The sequence below is a fragment of the Centruroides vittatus genome, unplaced genomic scaffold (genome assembly GCF_030686945.1).
Source record: "Centruroides vittatus isolate TY-2023 unplaced genomic scaffold, ASM3068694v2 scaffold_769, whole genome shotgun sequence".
Classification (NCBI taxonomy): Eukaryota; Metazoa; Arthropoda; class Arachnida; order Scorpiones; family Buthidae; genus Centruroides; species Centruroides vittatus.
In genome coordinates, this window is record NW_027122717.1 from 404,769 (window position 1) to 425,184 (window position 20,416).

Here is a 20,416-nt window from a genome sequence, read left to right on the forward strand (position 1 = left end):
TAGAACGTTAGGTTGACAGCAATTACACATCGTAGATGTTTTTGAAACAATACAAAAACGAAATCGTCAGAGCACCGTGTTGTGGAAGCAGAAAAAGATCGACAAATGAAGCCGTTCTATCAACATCGCCTCAAGAATAGTTAAGAGATGTTTGATGAACTTACGTGTTTGATATCCTCATAAGTATAGACATCGGAAATACCTTTTTGTCCGCACATTCCTTAAGAAACTTCAACTTGCAGTTAGTCCTAACTAGTTTCAACGCAATCTTTGTGTTCGTTTGTGGATCTTTATAAGTGTTTGATATCCTCTTTACGCAGTGTACTTCGGTCTTATACATACGCTACATTGCAGTCAGGATTGTTTTAATTATTAAGCACACTAGGTCCGTGCCCCGGGAAGATGTGAAAATAGAGCTAATACTGTTTTTCAAAAATGTACAGTACGTACTAAGGTCAAGGTAACATACGTACTGTACCAAGGTCAGGCTGTCATCTGTATCGGGGTGAAAGATTGAAGCGCTGGTGTGAACTCGAAATACCTAAAAGACAGGCCATGGTTATAGGCCTTGATTGTGGCTCATCAGTGACGGAATGGATGAATCTGTTAAAGCTGATCATGGGTTTTCGCCTCACCAATAGGCTGGCTACATGGAGTTTTCCGACTTTTTCTCATGTATCTGAGACCTAATTAGGGTTCAGTTTTTTGTAGAAAGTCTTCCCGGATGGCACTCCCCTTGGTATATTGAATTGTCGTATCTCATCAAACCAACAAGTAACCTGCTGTTATGTGGCATTTTTGATAATTCGGCACCATTTTTCAGTTTCGTAGTCGCCTGATTAACAAAGTTCTACAGTAACTTAAATATATAAAAAATATTAAACATATTTTGTATTCGAGCATACATACAAAGCTGTTTTCCAAATTTTTATTTAATTGCTTCAGAGGCTTTTTATTTTTACAGAATTAAAATTAAATATATTGAACTGAATAATGTCATGTGTTTGAATAATAGATTGAATAAAGTCTAGGAACTTTTTCTAAAGAAATTTTTCAGTAAAATGACACAGGTCTACAAATAAAGACTTTTTGTTTCCTTCGGAAACAAAACATTTTTGAATTCAGCAAGTCGAAATCATTAAGAAACAGCTTGTTTTGTTTCCTTCGGAAATCGAAAGTCGAAATCATTAAGAAACAGCTTGTTTTGTTTCCTTCGGAAACAAAACAAGCTGTTTCTTAATGATTTCGACTTGCTGAATTCAAAAATGGTTATAAAAAACAGAATTAGCTCAAGTTTACAAGGTACATCAACGTTTAATAATTTGCGTAATATACATCTGAATACGTACGCATAATGTAACTTTCATTCGAGTTGGAACACAGAAACTGTTAGAACACTTTTTGATGCATAAAAACTAAATAAACAGTGAAAGCATAAAATACCCAGGACATCACTTGCATGTATGACACTTATTAATCTACAGACTTCTTGTATGAATCTGCAAGCATTTTACGAGTAAAGTTCCCCACAGTAGTCTGCTAACATTGACGGACTCTATTTCCCTTGGCATCATACAAGCAATGTCTTGGTGAAATGTTTGAAATGCTCCCCATATTTATCATTGACAGTTTTTAGGGAAAAAGTCAATGTGAGGATGCAAAAAGTGCATTTGTGCATTTTCAATGACATGTTGCATCCCATCTTTTCATAACATGACAGCATGTTATTTGTAATTTTTTGTTTGTAATTAGAAGTTTTATGGTTTCCAAGAAAATTATTTACAACCATCCTGAAAGCATTCCATGCTTCTTTTTCAGTACTTATTAATACGCTATCAAAGTACGTATTTCTGAGAAGCTTGGAAATCTGTGGACCTACGAATATCCCCTCCAACTTTCGCCTCACTAATGTTTGGAAATGTCCCTCTAGAAAACTAAATTCTGGGCCATTTCGATCCATGGTTTTGACAAAGTTTTTTATAAGTCCTAATTTTATATGCAACGATGGTAGTATGATCGAACTGCGTTCTACTAACAGTTCAGAAATAACATTTTTTGATTCAAGTTCAAGGTATTTCCGTCGTGTCAGTCTCTTCTTTTGAAATGTACTACTCGGACTCTGCTATCCCTCTCACAGAGAAAACAACAGTACTTCGTATATCCCAGCTGAAGTCCAAGTAATAATGCTATAAAATTTGAAATCACAACACACCTTCCATTCATGTTCTTGATAATTTACTTTTGTAGAAAGTTACTTCATGCTTTCTTACGATTCTTTTATGTACTTTGCATGGCCAATAGGAATAGAAAGCTTTTGTTACACAACAGTAGCAAAACAGCTTTAATTACTAGTTCATTGTCTCATCCAAGGCTCACCTTGGAGGAGTCAATGAAGAGTCACCATTCGCATTGTTTGTAGCTTATATTGAGAGCTGTCATAAGAATTTAAGAATATTTTCTTTTCTTTCCACAGACATTCAAGAAAATGTACTTCGAGCTGTATAGGAATACATTTCAGTAACTATAGAAAAATGGCAATTTTTCCAAAAATTTGACATATTTGGTTCGAAATCTTAAAAACTAGAGCCTAGTTAACATTTTTTTTGTCAAATTCATATTCAGCACCCTCGAATTTGTAATATTCAGCTACTTTGGTTTTGGAAGCTTTTTGACTGTTGACCAGTTCAATTAGCAACAAAGCAAAAGATTACAGATAGGGAAAAATACGTTCTATTCAATTATTTCAAGAATTATTTCAGTTATACATCGAGAAACTTTATTAGTTAGAAGCGAGTTAAGCATATATTATAATGATCAAATCTTTTAATTCTTAGAATTCGGTTAGATTTGGCATACGAGTGTAGGAATAATTATTATGATTCGTTGTTATTTATTTCATGCAAAGTAACAAGTAGTTGAAAATGTTATTTGGTTGTCAATAATCTTCTATCAGATCAAATGACCTCCAAATGTATTACGTTTGTAGCTTGTGCCGATACAAAATTGAGGATTTGGAATTATTTATGTTTAAAGCCTCTTCATTTAGAAAAGCAAAGGAAAAATTATATATTATATTTGATATTACCTATTGACGGTAAATAGGAATTAGATTATGAAATCAGCAACGAAACATATAGGGCATTCGTTCGAGGGTAGTGCATCCTGGACTTTCTATGTGATGCCTATTTAGGTGCTAATTAGACAGATGAAAAACCCGGAAAACAGCCTGTCGACCAGACTCGAATCAGCGACCGTTCTTTAATGATTTCATTCTCTCAGAATCCCTCCAGTACCCATAAAACCACAGAACACTAGTAATTATTTGGCCGCGTGGAGTTTTCCGGGTATTCTTCAATTCTGTAATACGTAAATATGGGGCCAGTTACTTATAAAAGTCCTTCTTGAAGGCGCTTTTTCCTTGATAGATCGTCAATGTTTGCATTTCCTTATATCATCGATTCAATTCATTCACTCAATAATTGGTAGGCGTAAGAAAATAGATTATTGTTAGAGATAAATCGTTTGAAACGGTTTAACAATAAACTTTTACAGTTGAAAACATCGATCTGAAGTGGTTAAAGTGTAAAAAATAAAACTGCATCATCACTCTAATTATGATGATAATTGCATATAGCTAAATATTTAAAATATTTGCAAGCTGGATCTAACTGATGAAGTAACTTCCTATTGCTATGAAGGTCCAATTTGAATCTGAATCTCCGTAATTTTCCGTGAACATCCTGATCCGAATCATATTCGGATCAGGATATCTTATCTATATGTTGTCATAACCATAGATTTTTCTCGTTATTGGCAAATATGAGAACCACTGTGTGCATCATATATACCGGTGCCACAAGAAAACTTTAAATCAAAATTTTAACAGAATATTTCTTAACTACTGTATCTGTTATTTATGGCTATGTAAAGGGTGTACAAATTCTGATAAAAATACTTGATTTTTTTCTTTCATTTAATTACAGGAAGAAGAATTGAATGTGACAAATGTATTTATACACATGTATATACAATACAGAATTTACTCTTTATTCCCCACAGCAATAGTGGCTACATTTACAGTTCTACAAGGATTATTGTAGGTTTGCATGTTTTAACTCGGACTCCTTCCCTAATACCGGTTCTAGTTACGCCATCGGTTATGTCATGAGTCGACTAATTAAGACTCTAAGCAAGTTTCGACTACTCAATGACTTTCACACTCTTTAAGTATATTTGTTTTTAGTAAGATTCTAGTCGAAGATAGTAAATTAGTTGACAGCGTGAATAATTTTGCAATCTAAAGTATTTAGCTTAAGTGAGTATTAAATTTGAATTGTTTTGGAAGATTTTTCGACTTTTTAATTAAATTTGCAATTGTAAAAGTCGTTTCTACTATATATCAACATGTTCTGAAATGTAAGATGTCACTTACGATCCTCGAATCTCTAAATGCCATTACATTTTTATATAATAAATACTTTTTTATGGAAAAATAATGATGTTTCCATGTAAACAATAACAGTAACAATAATAAAAATCATATTTATAATAAGTCCAAATTTCAGCTTATTTCAGAAACGAGTTTTTATGTTAATTGTTGAAATATTTTGCAAATAAAAACGGGGTGGTTGGAGTGATTGGATAAGTCAACGTCACATATGGGACACCTACCAAGGACAGATGCTTCCTTATAAAACTTTTTATGGAAAACTTAGTTATTTACCCTATTTAGGTGTTAGAGAGGCGAAGAAAAGAGCCATCAGTGGCCAAGTGGATAACCCTTATATCCAACTCCAATCCTTTCCTCACATGTCTGACTGTAATTTTAAAATTGTTAATACTATTTAATTAAATTAATTTAATCTATATCGTGAAAAAATTTCAATATGCTAAACTAAAAATGCGTAAGTTATGTCGCACAGAACACGAAATGGCAGCTCCATTATAAAAGCGTTCTTCTCTTTTCTTGTAAAAACTACAACTTGACAGTTTCTGAAAATAGAGATCGACTGTCACATGACAAGTTTTGACTGAAAATATTGAAGAAATCTACACTCGGCTGTGACTTTTGGTGTTTTTTTCCTGTACTCCTTAAACTGTGAAAGAATTTTTAGTATAAACATCGCATCCGAATGAATATATTAAAGTTCTTAACATCAACATTAAAAATGACAAAATAATTAATACTAGAATATTTATGCTTGTATCTGACAATATGATCACATTTTTAATTAATATTTTTATTTTTTCACAGTGTTCATACATCGTTCAATATAAAATTTAAGTCATTATTCGAGTCTTTCATCATTAAAAATAATTTTATTATATTACAGTTTTAGAAATGTTACTTTTAATGATATAAAAGAATTTGAATAATGACTTTTAACGATATAAAAATTTTCATAATGATTTTCATAATTTAATATTAAGTCCTCAATGCTTAATTTTTTTTCACAGTGACTGCTCTTGTTCTTCTGTTGATTTAATTCTTAAAATAATTATTTAAATCATATAAAAGCAATATTTTATTCTTTTTAATAATCATGAGATTTATTTTTCATTTTTAACTTCTTTTGCCTGTTGGCAAGAGAGCCTTTTTTGCATACCCATCGGATTTGACCAAAACTGTAATGGGTTGTAGGGAGTCAATATGTAACCGGTTCAAACACCATTATTCTGAAGTTGTAGGATAGTAAGAGATTGGATCTATGAAATAAGGCAAGCAATTCATGGACGATCTGCCAAGGAGATGTCTCCCGGCTTTCTATGCTAAACTGATCTCCATTTAAGTGTTAGATACGTGAGAAAACCTGCAAAACTCTGCGGCCAGCCTTTGATGAGATGCGCACCTGCGATCAACTAACTGTCAGTGTTCAGTGATTTTATAAAGCAATGCAACACTTGGAAGATCAACAAAAATAGATGTGCCTCCCAGGAGAATATTCTACCCCTGTTTAGGTTTAGACGTGTAAAGAAAACATGCGAAACTTTTCGCGGTTCGTCGGCCAGGATCGAACCCTCCACCAACTACTAGTGTTCGGTGCTTTTACCCACTGGCCACTGATGAACGCTTGAGAAAAATATAAAATATTAATAGAGCAGTATTATTTTGGAGTATAAAATTTATTTGTATCAATTCTCTAAATCAGTGTTTTTCAAATTGAAGACACTAGTGGGCCTGACTCTTTCAGATCTCTCAAGAATCAAAATTTTCTCTTCCTCATATATACTGATCGAGTCTACTTCGAATCAGTCAGACTTTAAAGCAGGCTTATTTCTACCTGTAAGTGTGTACTGAACATTATTGTTTAAGAAAAGTTATATTTATCAGAACTAAACTGATACAGTATATAATATTTTTACATTTAAATTTTATAAAATAAATTACAGAATTTTAAGAATATTTGTCAATTTGTATGATATAGCGGCCATTCTTGTTTTTCAGTAACTTATTATGAAGTTTATGAAAGCTTAAATAAAATAAATATTCTTGATTCGGAGTAAAATAAATCAAACTTTTCTATCCAAGTCTTATTACAGAGGGCTATAGTCTGTGCTCTAACTTTAGCGTATATATCTGAAAAATATTTGCTACAAATTATTTATTGTATATTAAACTTGGAGTTGGTTTCTTAAAATGAGATAGAATTGTCTATAAATTATACAACGCAGATATGGTTATGGGTATCAGGTAATTGTTACGATGTGTGACATGGAGGTGGGAGTGTTTACAAAAATGCTAAGTAATGCTAAAGTCTCAACCCTCGAATAGCAGGACAATTCATTTTTGTTTCTGAAGTGTTATATAGCGAACCGTACTGCTCGTCACTGCTTTGTGGGTTAGAAGTATAATTAATAAAATATATAATGTTCGGCACCGAGTGCTGTGTACTATTTCTTAGTACAACTAAGGGAGGATCGAGGATATACGTAAATTTTAGAGACGAGTATTGCAACGGGGTTATGGGCGTTACGGAGCGTACATGGATGGAATGGGTGGTTGAAAAGTATAAAAATAACATTACTTAATTACTTTTTATAGCAATTTTTATAACGTTTTATGACATGGTAACTTTTTGTTGAATTCAAATTAAATATAATGAACTTGGTGGATGGGGTAAACTTAATGCTTCAGAAAGGTAAGTTACTCGAGCTCTCTGAGAAGCCCTGTTTTCTATCTTTTCTTTAAATTGTTTTAATTAGCAAATCAGAATATCAAATATTTTAAAAATATAATTTTTTTCTTTCTTTTCACTATTTTTCATTTAAATTAACTTTCGAAGCGGTATATTTGTATTGGATTCACACAAAGATGGTTATTGAACACCCCTTCGATTTAAATGTGCTGTTCCAAGATAGTTACGTCAGTCCGTATAAATAAGTTGGCCGCACAATAGTTCATTGTGCATTCTTCCCTGCGTAACAAATTCAATTGAAATTCTGTTATATCTATTGTTACAAAGGTACGACAAACATATGTAAATAGTTGAATAGTGTAGTTTGATGATGAAATAAAAAATGTCGAAGTCTTTATTCAACTGCATGAATTCATAAATAGTTCAATGCATTTGCAAGGCATTTGTTTTGTAAAAAACGAATCTGGTAAATTAGCAAATATATAATTTGCTATTTCATCTAATTCCTTTTTCACAATGTGAATAAATTCCGTAACGTGTTATAATTCCAGTAGTATTCCGTTAACTGATCAGTTGCGTAAATAGAATCGATATTACGAGCCCCCAAATTAGAATGTGCAAATCTACATTTACCTCCTGTCCCATTGTGGATGCAGGCACTAGCACTACGAATGAAGAGTAAATTCTTATATATTGTTATACATATGTATAAGTGCATTTGTCACATTTAAATCTAGTAACCAGTAGTCGAGTAGATGGAACTATTGAACACTTGTCTCGAGGGCTGCCACGAGAAGTTTTCCTGGTTTTCGTTACTTTTTTAACATTTATTTTTTTCAGATTTTACTGTTTATTGTAGAAATGTTTCTCATTTCTGTCGTTATATTCCTACCGACAGTGAATACTGTTTTGTTCATATGAGTTAGTGGTGGAGGCACTAATATTGAAATAATTTAAATGGGTGAGACTAAAATGTTTGCGTAATTCTGTTGTAAAATAATTTAATTGTGCATATTTTTATTTTTTGTTTAGAAAATTTTTGATAAAGTTTCTTTAACTACTCAAACATTGATTTAAAATCTGGTGATAAAAATAGCCTAAACATTACAGTTATGATCTTATAATTTTTAAGATTTAAATTAACTGAAACTCTTTTTTCTTAGTTAAAAAGTTCCCTATTATCTAGTTATTGTAATATCAGAAATATTTTCAGTAAAAATTACATCGTAACGATGTTACGAAATTAAAGATTGTCTCATAACATTTACTTGACGTAAAGTATTATAAATTATCGATGCAAATAAACACGGGTTAATGCAAAATGAATGTGTTTATTAGCCTGTGAGCAATTTTCTAAGCTGATATTAAGTGGTCTGCACGGTAAATGCTGATCATTTAGTATCTTAGAAGATACTTTATAGTACGGTTAATGCGCTGTGTTCCTAGTTTGTAACTCTATTATGAAGCTCCAGGCACGCACAAATGTATGCTTATCGATATAGCTAAGATTCTAGACCTTTACAATATCAAGTTTCATGACACATAAGATAAAATATAAAAAGATCCTCGCACATCCATGTTTATCTACAGCCTCCAACAACATAAGACTACCACTGTGTACAGTGCACTTAGAACTATTTCTTTGAAACATAAAATTTTTCTTATTATTCAAATATTTATACAGGGCGGGCATACAGCCTTTCCTTTATTATAAAATTTTATTAATAAATTTCTACACTTAACCCTCAATATAGTAGTGCACTATCTTGTTGGAAAATTACTGGCAGGTACAAAAAGCTTTAACGTGCCCAAGTATGTGCTGGCTCTTGTTGATTCTTCAAAAAGGAAGAAGAAAAAAAAAAAAAATGAAAAGAGGAAAAAAAATTTAACAATTCTTTATCTTTTGGTGAAACCAAACGCTGATAGTTTTAACGGATTTGAAAAATAAAATTTTATAATAAGGGAGAGATCTTATACCTAATCTGAATATCTGTTATTCATTATGTTAAATTATGCAATGGGCCCACCAGTGACCGAGTGAATGACTGACCATGCATACTGACCATGGTCGCAAGTTCGTGTCTCACCAACGGTTGGCGACGAGGAATTTTCTGAGTTTTCACGTGTCACCTAAATAGGAGCCAGTTTCTCATACAAAGTCCTTCCTTCCAGAAGGAAGACATACCGTAGAAAAGACATACAAAGTCCTTACTGGAAGGAAGGACTTTGTATGACTTTTCTACAGACCCTCTCTTTTCAGATTGCCCATGTGTTGCATTGCCATATTTCTTCAAATCAAACCTAGATTATGCAATGGACATTTTGCCTAACTCAGATAAAAATAATCCATTACCTAATCTATTTAGTTCTATATCTGTATATTGCATAAATATATGTATTGATACTATATAAAATCAATCATTTTATATTTAAACAATGTTTCGAACTATCAAAATAATAATTATCTGCAAACTTTGAATTTATAATTCATAATTGTTAAATGGATGTTTTGCATTTCGTGATTAATTGCATCGCGTGTGATCTCAATGTTTCAGTTTATTACCAAAATTCATATTGAAATTTTGTAGTCTCATCACAAAAGAAACTGGATACGGCCACTAAATTAGATCACAAAGTAAAATATCCTGGAATCATGCGAATAAATTGGTTTACTCACTTCAAATAAATTATAGATAATATAATAAAAGAGAAATGGAACTAATTATGAAGATAAATACGCATTAAATTACAAGAGAAATGTAAAGAAAAATTAGAATAAACGAATAGAATTAATATTTAACGTAAACACTTTTATATTTTTGAAATACTGAATTGTAGCAGAATATGTTTATTCAAGTAATTAGTATAATACATTTCCATTTCTCTGATTATAGATTATGAAAATTTATATAATTGAAACAGTAAACATTAATTTAGTTTTAATCAAAACTTACCTTTAATTATAGCGGCCAATGTTTACAGAACTTCAGGTATCTAGAAATCCATAGGGTATTTATTTTTTGAGGACTCCACTACATTAAAAAAATAAAAGGAAAATTGTATATTTTTGAAATAATAAAATTTGACAAAAAATCAAGGATATTTTTTTATGATTAATTTATAACAAAAGCTTTGAGCATTCTATAAATGTGAGGCCTAAACCAAATGACTCTGCTGCTGTAGAGTCTGAAGTTTTATACATGTACAGTATTTATGTTTGCATAATTTATGCTTATGTGAATACACTTTGTACTATAGATAGGCCCATATTTAGGTAAATATTAACATAAATAGTCTTTTATTTTTGCCAGAAAGTGTAAGCCTTACATCAATTATTATAAAAAGTAAAATAAATATGGTTCATTTATTAGAATCATATTTACAAGTATTTAATGAATAAACCTTAATATTATAATTTTATAAGATATATATATATATATATAGTATAGACATTAATAATCTTCAAATATAATTTTTGAAGTTATAAAGCTGTCTAATGCTTGTTAATGGCAAATATTTTGTTTATAAGATCGGCTTACTTAACTGAAATTTTGATTACATTGTTTATCATTTTAATAGAATAAATGTGAAGTATATAATTTCATAATAAATAATAGAACGTAATATAATTTCTTCGTGATTTTAGTTATGAAATAATTGAGAAATAGCAGATGGCGTATCAAAATAAAAATTTTCTAGAGATTCAGTTTCAGAAGAAACAGTTTCTTCGTGCTTTTTTACTGTGCAAATATCATCGGCCATTTTTGATTAAAAGAAGAAATAGTCATTGTTCGCAGATTATTTTCTATGTTTGTTCAAAAAAAAGTTTGTGAAAAATGACTGCTATTTGGAGGTGGCCGTTATTGGAGATTCGATTGCACTGAGGCTAACTGTTTAAACGTTTTATATACAGTATTTTTATACTGAATAATTAGCTTTTAATCATCTTTTGAAATTTAATTTTACAGTAAATTTTATGATGGATCATTAGAATTAAAGGATTTTTAAAGCAATACAGTAAAACCTGTGTAAACTGGAATTGCACAGTATTTTTTCCCGGTTTGACAGGTTTCTGTTTTAAACAGTTTTTTAAACAGAAAATCGCTATTTTTGAAAGAAATTTTCTGTTTAGACAAGTTCCGTTTTATTCAGTTTCGTTTTGGACAGGTTTTACTGTAAATGGAAGTATATGCTTTTTATTAACAATATTCATTTTATATAAAAATACAACATAATAATAAAAATATATATAATTAAATTACTAATTTGTAGTTAAGAAAAAGCTTGTTAGAAGAGATGACAAATTTTTCTTGAATTATTTATAACAACTTCTTGTAACTCATCGTAACGATTACCTGTATTACCCAGCCATCCACGTCTACGTTACGCAGTTTATGGACATCCTTTACTATGTGTAGAAAAACAGAAAATAATGAGCGAAGACTAAAAACATTTGATATTATTTGTTAAATGTTTAAAGACTCGGATTGAAAACGCTGTTATTACTTCCTAAACAGCAATTTTTATATGTACAAATAACCAATTCTGCCCTTCTACTTTCGACTTCCTAATTTTAATCAGTTATCGAGAAGCAGAAACGGGAATTTTTTCCCTGACCAGAGAAAACTTAGGGTCACGTAATGGTTCGTATCCTAATAAATTAATGTTATAGATTTTATTTTTAATAGTGAATTATTCTTAATAGTGAAAAACTGGTATTTATTAATAAAGAAAAATTACATGTTTTATTTGTTAAAAAAAGCAAAAGGGGCCCATTAAGAGGCCCACTGTACGTCCGATATACTTCTGAAACTTGCTTTTAGCACGACCAAGCTTTCGACAGACCTACTATAAATGCGTTTCGGAAATATATGGAAGTTATATAATATGTTATTAATACTTATAAAACTGCTGATCAACAATTTTAAAAGATATGTACCGGTACATTATGTGCAATTTCATTTGTACAAGTAACGCGTAGTAATTTTGATATACTTCTAAAACTTGCATTTATTATTTATTTAACACAAATTTAAATATTCCAGAAATTATTAGAAGATTTTTTTTTCTTCTTTTGTAATTCAATTTATAAGTTGAGTAATGAACATATGTAACATTTAATTAAGTTTATGTTCAAACGCTGTCTTAAATTTGATAAAAGTTTGCTATTATCTCACATTGAGAATTTCCGTATAAAAATACACAAGAAACATCAATAATTTATATGAAATAAATTTAATTTTTTAAATAAAAAAATTTCTTAAAATATGGTAATAAAATCGTTGCTACTTATCTACACGACAATGTTGAACAGACACCATTTACTTCAACTCAAATTATTTTTATAACAAAATAAATATATTTTTAAGCCTTTTAAAATGACTTAATTTCTGTTTTTAATCATGATAATGGGCGCTTAGTGCTATTTTACAGCACGTATCTATAGATTTTTCCATGTAGTTGCTTGGTTAAAGTCAATTAAATATGCTGTAAAATGAAACTTTAAGTTCTAATAAAACAATATATTTAATGAATTTTAAATGTATGCATATAAATAAATGGATATTTCGACATAAATACATCTTATTATTAGTTTATTTCCTGGAAATAAAAAGTTTAGTAGCTCTTTAATACTTAAACAAGTAACATTTGCTGTTATCTAATATTGATATTCAGTTACTATAAATACAAACTATCTTGAACTGGTAAATTCTTATTTCACTGGTGGGCATATCCGGGAAAGACCGCGCATTTAGAAAAAAAATTTTTTTAAATATAAATACGCATAATAAATTATTATAAAAATAACAATTTACTATGCATTTTTATATTTTTAAATTTTATTATTTTTAAATTATTAATAAATTGTTATTTTTACAATAATTTATTGTGTTTTTTTATTATTTATTTCGTACAAAAATATTTAAATAACATACGTAATTATATTATCTACAAGACATTAGGAAACATTATCTTTTACTTTAAATAATTTGGAAGCTTTCAAGAAAACTTTTATTAAAGAATTTAGAATATTTATTGTATATTTTCAGGTTACTTTCCATCGTAAGAAAGGGTGTTAAACTTTAAAGAAATATATTTATTTTTCTATTCTTGAAATTTCTTTTCCAACGTTTGACAAACGTTGAAAAGAATGAAAAAATACGCAATACCAGGAAAAGAAATAAGAATTTCTCTCCCATCCATCACTATATTTTTGCTTTTTTTTATTTATTTTTTCTCTTTCCGCCCTGAGGGCACTGGGAGGGCCTTTTTCATACTCATCGTTGGTTCGACCAGGCCTACAAGGGGGGCGTCTGGTGGTGAAAGATAGGGCTATCGACTGGGGAAGCTAAGATTTTTTTCCCGGCCCGGAAAAAATTTAAGGGCCCGAAGTGGTTCTGACCATTAACGTCATTAATTAACGTCATTTTCAGTAACAAAAATTAACTTTTAGACTGTGTTTTATTAATAAAGAGACACTTCCACACATTCATTTATTCAAAAAACATGGCAAAAAGAGTACGTTCTACTCCTATGCCCCATACAAGCTCTCGACGGTCCTGGTGAAGGACGGGACCCGATATATCCTGAATTGCATTGAAATGATGGAATAAGGCAACACAGCGCTTGGACGATTTGCTAAGGGGGAATGCTTTTCGGAAGACTTTCCATGGAAAACTGATCCTCATTTAGGTGATAAAATGCTGTATCCAGTCCCATGGTAAGATGCGAACTCTCAGCCAAATACTAGTGTTTAGTGGTTTTATCCAAATGGATAAAACCACTAAACACTAGTAGTTGGCTGCGAGTTCACATCTTACCAAGGAACTGGATACAGAGTTTTCAGGAATCTTCACGTGTATAATGCCTAAATAGAGGCCAATTTACCATAAAAAGTCCTCCAGGGAGGCAACCCCTACAAGATCGCTCATGTGTTTCTTATCCCATTAATCTTACATTCCTACATTTTCGGATTAGATAACTTTAGACTTCGAAAACAATGATAGATCCGTTTATGAAATATGATTTGTGTCATTTAAATAAATGTAAATTTACAAAATAAACACGCACTTTAGTTAATACTTCATATAAATTTAATAAGGATGCCGAACATTGATATGTCTCGCAACTGGTTAAATATTCCTAATTGAATGTCATCACTTTAAAAATCAATGCAGATAAATTGTTAATTATTATTATAATTATTCTCCAGCATCACAGAATTCAAATATAATTATGATAAATATACACAATATGATTTAACGGTTAATCCACGGTGAGTTCAACATGACGACATCATTACTCTAATGAACAATTAATAATGGCACCAACACTGGATTATATTAGTTTCTGTTGTAAATAATGTCTTTTCTTTTGACAAGTATGACAAATTGAAAGAAATTTTCAGAATAGCAAACTAATCGATCAATTTATCTTTTGGAATTTTTATTGAATGACAAAAATTTGTCATAATGTGAACATTTGTTTCACGTGAAACTTTACGATGCAAAGATTTTCAATGCAATGTTTTGAAAATAATTTCTTTATACATCTCTGAATCTCTTTCTTATACACTATTATTCTTATGCAAACCTCTGAACAACGGCCACTGACGGCCGTTGTTGAGAGGTGGACATTATTTTGTATGCATGTTTTTGTTTAACCTTCCTGAAAGTATAGCCTTTTCTGGTAGGTAGCTATTATTAAGTTATGAAAATATAATAATATTATATATTTTTAAAATGTTTATTAGAAATTATTTATTAATGTCTTAAAACATTAATAGATTTTCTTATTCTGCAATTACTATCGTTGTCATAATTAAAGAATTAAATAACATAATGTCAAATTAAGAATTTTAAAAGAAAATAACTTCATAATTCATTTTATTAAGTTTATTAAAAAGCAGCATTTTAAATATTCTTTTTTTCGAATAAATAAGCCTTGTACGGGATTTTAAAGCGGACCTCTCTCGAAAGGCCTGGACCACTTGCCTTTTTCAGGCCACCAATGATTTTAAAAAAGTGTTAAAATTATATTTTTAAATAATAAAATTTGATTTTAAAAGAAACGTTTTATCTCTTAATATATAAGAAATTCCATAAAATGCTTTTGAGGTCTGGTAAATATGAGACCTGAACCAAACCTGTTCGTAAGGCTAAATTCTAAATTCGATTGAATTATGAATAAGGCATTGCAAAACAAGGACAATCTGCCAAGGGGATATCTCCAGGGAGGACTTTCTATAAAGGAATTGGCCCTATTTAGGTATTAGATAAGTGAAGAAACCTGGAAAACTCCACGCAGCTAGTCCGTTTGAGGTTTGAACCCGCGACCAAATACGTGTGCAGTGGTTTTATTTACTCGGAAACTGATGTGCGGCTATATTTGAATGAAAATAATTATTATATTCTAAATATTTTATTATATAAGTATATAATTATAATTTAATATTATTTTCATACTCTAAAAATTAATTAAAATGAAAAAAATCATTCATTTACACATAAAATAAATGCTAATAAATATGCTATTTTTTACTTTTTTTTAATTAAATAGAATAAATTAAATTTAAAAAAATTATATCTATAATTTTTATATAGTAACAGTTTAAATAAGTTAAAATTCTATTTAAAATCACACTCTTTGCCCTTATGACATGAATTTTTCATAAGTAAGTGATTTATATAACTGTCTCGAGAATCTACGCTTAAGAACTGAATAATGAATATTACGGAAACTTAAATTGTAAAACGTATTTTATAAAGCATCATCCTTTAAAGATAAAAAATATTCTCGAAGGAATTTTGAAAATTTATATATGCCTATAGATTTAGATGAAGGATATCTTTTATCTTCTAAAGTATTTGTGAAAATTCTCTTAAGTAAGGTCTTATATTAGATCAATTTAACACTTTGTTTAACATAAACCTTTATATTTAATCTATAATAAAATAAACTTTTAATATGTTTTAAAACAATTAAAAGAAAAAAAAACGCTTTTATTGGCCATGCTTTTCGAGTTTGGGGTGTTTCCACCCTCATCATACACATTATTACAATCTATTACACACACGCGCACACATCATAATTAATGTTTGTCTGTGTAAAAATTCTACAATCGATTACGTTTATCGGGTTTTGGGTGAGGAGGATGGTGAGCATGAGACCATCCTCTAAAACATCATTAAAATGCATTGTCATGGAACTTAGATACGATCTCAACGTTTCAGCTTTCTATCTTCATTATAAATGGATGAAATTTGAGTTGCAAGATTTGAGGACACAAAGCAAGTTAAAAGCGTTTAATTAAAAATGAATATAGTTATATAAATTTTATAAGAGAATAAAGTAGATTAATAATAAAAATATTAATAACGTGCCAAACAATCACAGCATACAAAATACACTGAAAGCATTAGTAAATACCCAACTCGGCCACGAAATAAAGCATTTGTGGAAAATGGAAAGCCTACTTATCGCTTCAATAGACTTTTCAGGCACAGGAGTCATAAAGGATTAGATTGAATTAATGGTAACCAATCCGAGAGTGACCTGCCAGGAAGAATGCTCTCCGGCAGGGACGTTCTGCAGAAAGTAGCTCCTATTCAAGTGTTAAAGTCTTGGACGACTCGAGAACGAATCCAGATGGATCAAAAAACCCCAGGAATTTTTTGAAGTGATATGTTTCGAATACATCAAGCTCTGGTTATCCCTATTGTGGGTCTGCCCGAACCCATAGTGGGCTTGATAAAAAGACTCTTTTAGTGCCCACAGGGCAGAAAGTATAAAAATAAAATAATAAGTGAAGCTTGTTGGATATAATTTACTTGGTCAAAATAAATTTGAAGTTCATGTAAAATAAATGGAATTTAATTTTCTTAAATATATATTTTGACATTTTAAATTTGTAATGAAACTAATAATAAATTGCCAGCTATATACCACTAAAATAATTCTTAAAATTTTTATAAAATAAAATCTTTATTTAATTAAAATTTATAATTTTGATGCTTTAAACTATAAAAAATCTATAAAATAAAATTTAGTTTTAGAAAATATAAACGCAAGTTTTTATAGAAAATAGCTTAATTTCTTCTTGTTAAATTTCTAAGAAATAATTTGTTGGGGAAGAAATTATTCCAATATATCAAATTTATAATAGAATGATTTAAATTTCGATTTTAAAATACTCTTATACAAGAAAATTGGTGAAAAGTCCACAATGGCTACTGGTGCGAATCCACGACCTACGGGTTAGTAACGTGTTTTCCGAGTTTTCTTTATTTGTCTAACACTTAAATAAGGGCCAGTTTTCCGTAGAAAGTTCTCTCTAATGGCAGTCCCTTTGGCAGATCGCTCATCAGTCGTGTTGCTTCATCCTACCAATTCAATTCAATCCAAATTTGTAAAAAATCTGTTGTTTTAGATCAAAAGTCGAATCACTTAAAACTGATACTTTTTTTCAATATCTTTTATTAGGTACAAAATAGTACATGCCCGGTACCGCAAAGCATTGCCGGGAGTGGAACAGAAATGTGATATAACACGTGGTGGATAAAGTATAATTGATTACAGGAGACAGTACAAATACAATAAGCAATGTTCACATAGGTGAACAGTGATTACAGGATAAAGCTAAATGGTTACAGAATATAATGAGATGATTACAAAAATATACAGTAATAAAATAGCAAATACAGAATGGTTACAAAAATAAAAGTAAAGATAAGATATAAAAAACAGGTATAATACAATAGTATATACAATATGATACAAGTGCAAAGGTACGGTATACATACGGGTTGAGCACAACTAGAAAGACAGTCAGTCAATCCCTTGTGGTGTTGGTTGCAATCCTCGAATAGTTGTGAGCGAGTTTTTGAAGAAGAGGATAGAGATCCTTATTGTTAATAAGTTCGTGGTGTGGACAGGGCCATGGAATGTTCATATCTTTGGCAGTGATCTCGATGGCTAGCCTATCCCGCTCAAGACACACACATCTGTACAAGTAGTGGTCTGGACCATCAACCTCCCTGCAGATGGCACAGAGAGGGGAGTGTTTGCCCGTGAATCTGTGGAGATAACTAGAGAATTTACCGTGTCCAGTGATGAGTTGGATAGAGTCAGGGTCAATGGTAATCTTCTGGTTGAGGTACGTAGTGATGTCAGGAATAAAGTTGAATGTAGAATTGCTATGGTTTTGGCTCCAGGAGCTTTGCCAGCAGTTAATCAGGTCTTTATGGAGTAGGTTTTTAATCGTAGACAGACTGAGTTTACTGTAAATGGGTTGGAGTGAGTTGTCATTCGCGGCCTGCTTAGCAAGCTGGTCAGCTCGCTCGTTGCCGATGGTACCCTGATGTCCTTGGGTCCAGCTGATGTAGTATCGGTTGCTAGAGTGGAGGACGGCTTTTTTGATGGCAATGGTTATGGGATGAGGTTTGTCGCTGTTGATGAGAGAGATAGCTGACTGGCAGTCAGTGTAGATGGTAATCTTCAGGTTGTTGTAATACTCTTCAATCCAGATTATAGCTAAGTGGATTGCTTTCAGCTCGGCCTGAAAGACCGAGCAAAGACTGTCAAGCTTAAAGCCCTGATGAAAAATTTCGGAATTGTTACCATAAACAACAAAGGCACATCCAGTATTGCCGTTGATTCCAGAGCCATCAGTGTAGATGTTTAGGTCAGAGTCCATGGGAGAGTCAGTGATAATATAGTCGTTGATGTAAGGAGCAGGGAGATCAGCAGTAGTGCACATGCCCTCATACCTGGCAGCAGGGATAGTGAGGCTGGTGGTGTGTATGTCTTGCCCCATCTTGAGGTTCCAAAGCTGGTACCTATTGTTGATGATATCAGTGATGGGTGGTCTCTTGGTAATCACCTGAAGACTAGTATTGGGAGTAGTTCTGTAGGCTTTTGAAATGAGGATGAGGCCTTTGCGCTGCGAAGAGATCAATTTCCTGTGAGAATGGACCTTCTTGGCAGCCCATCCCCAGCTGCCGCAGGCATAAGTAATGATGGGCATATAGGTGTAATCATAGATGACGCCCATAGCTTCGGAGTTTAGACCCCACTTCCTGCGGGCAATCTGAGAGAAAGCCTGAAAGATTAGGTTGGTCCTGTTTGTGATATATTTAATGTGATCGTCCCAACCAAGGCGATGATCCATCCAGACTCCAAGGTACTTAATAGATTTTTCGACTTTGATGGAGTGGCAATTCATACGAATGGTAGGTGTACGAAGGTATAAGTTCGGATGGCCGGGCTTGTTGAAAACAACGCACTTTGTTTTATTTGGATTGAAGTCAATTTTATGTTGTATTCCCCATTCATGAATTTTTGAATACATTCTTAGAAAATTAGTAATTTGTTAATGGTGAATACGTTATATAAAAATATAATATGCTATAACTTTCCGAAGTATTTACGGATAATTCATATAATCTGTATATAAGTCTATATTAATATATAATTCACGTTTGCCTGTACGTTTGTCCGAATATCACGTAATGGATGAACCAATTTCTATGAAATTTTTATCTATATTCAGGATAGTCCTAGGAAGGATATATGTTACTTTGGAATTTACGTCTCTGTTTCTATCTGTTCGAGTATCACACGAGAACTGCTGAATCCTTCTCAGGTTATAAAATGTATTCAGAGTAAATTTCGATGTAAAATTGGTCGGATTTATTATAACTACATATTCTTTTCCGTATATACATTTTTATATGAGCATGCTACCTTTATTTAATACGAGTACAGTATATCATTTTCCGAGTGAAGCCTCAAAGAGTACGTATAATTTTTAAAATATTTATCAACTTTTATAAGTAGTATTTTGTATTGAAGATAAAATGTAATACTTTTGTTTTCAGTTGAGAAAGAGTAGTGCTTTTAGTTATCTTTACAGATATCAAAGCTATATCAATTTTATTTACCTTTGCTGTAGATGTTTGTTACGTATCGTCTAGAAAAATAAATTTTTGAAACTCCTATGTCCTATCTAAAAGTACATTGACGTTTTGGATATCGATCGAAGTTTTGGGAATATTTTCTTCTCGAAATTATTAAATAGAATTCTACCGCCAGAGATCCGTCATTTATTTTTCACATCATTTTTCAGTATATATTTTTCATGAATTTTTTACGATCTATACTGATACTAGATAAGTCCATTCGAAATATTCTTTCCTGAGAAGTAAACAGCCACATTACTTAATGCAAGTTTTTTATTGCCAAATATTTATATTATCGAATCGAAAATATTTTTCTTCGAT

The 20,416-nt window shown here is 31.2% G+C and overlaps 1 protein-coding gene across 1 annotated transcript; it reads right to left on the reverse strand.

The window, feature by feature from the left end:
* Positions 1-17,967: 17,967 nt before the first annotated feature.
* Positions 17,968-19,485, reverse strand: LOC136989833 (uncharacterized). Its single transcript, XM_067288116.1, has one exon. It carries the CDS (start codon positions 19,483-19,485, stop codon positions 17,968-17,970), a length of 1,518 nt encoding a protein of 505 aa, XP_067144217.1.
* Positions 19,486-20,416: the final 931 nt, after the last annotated feature.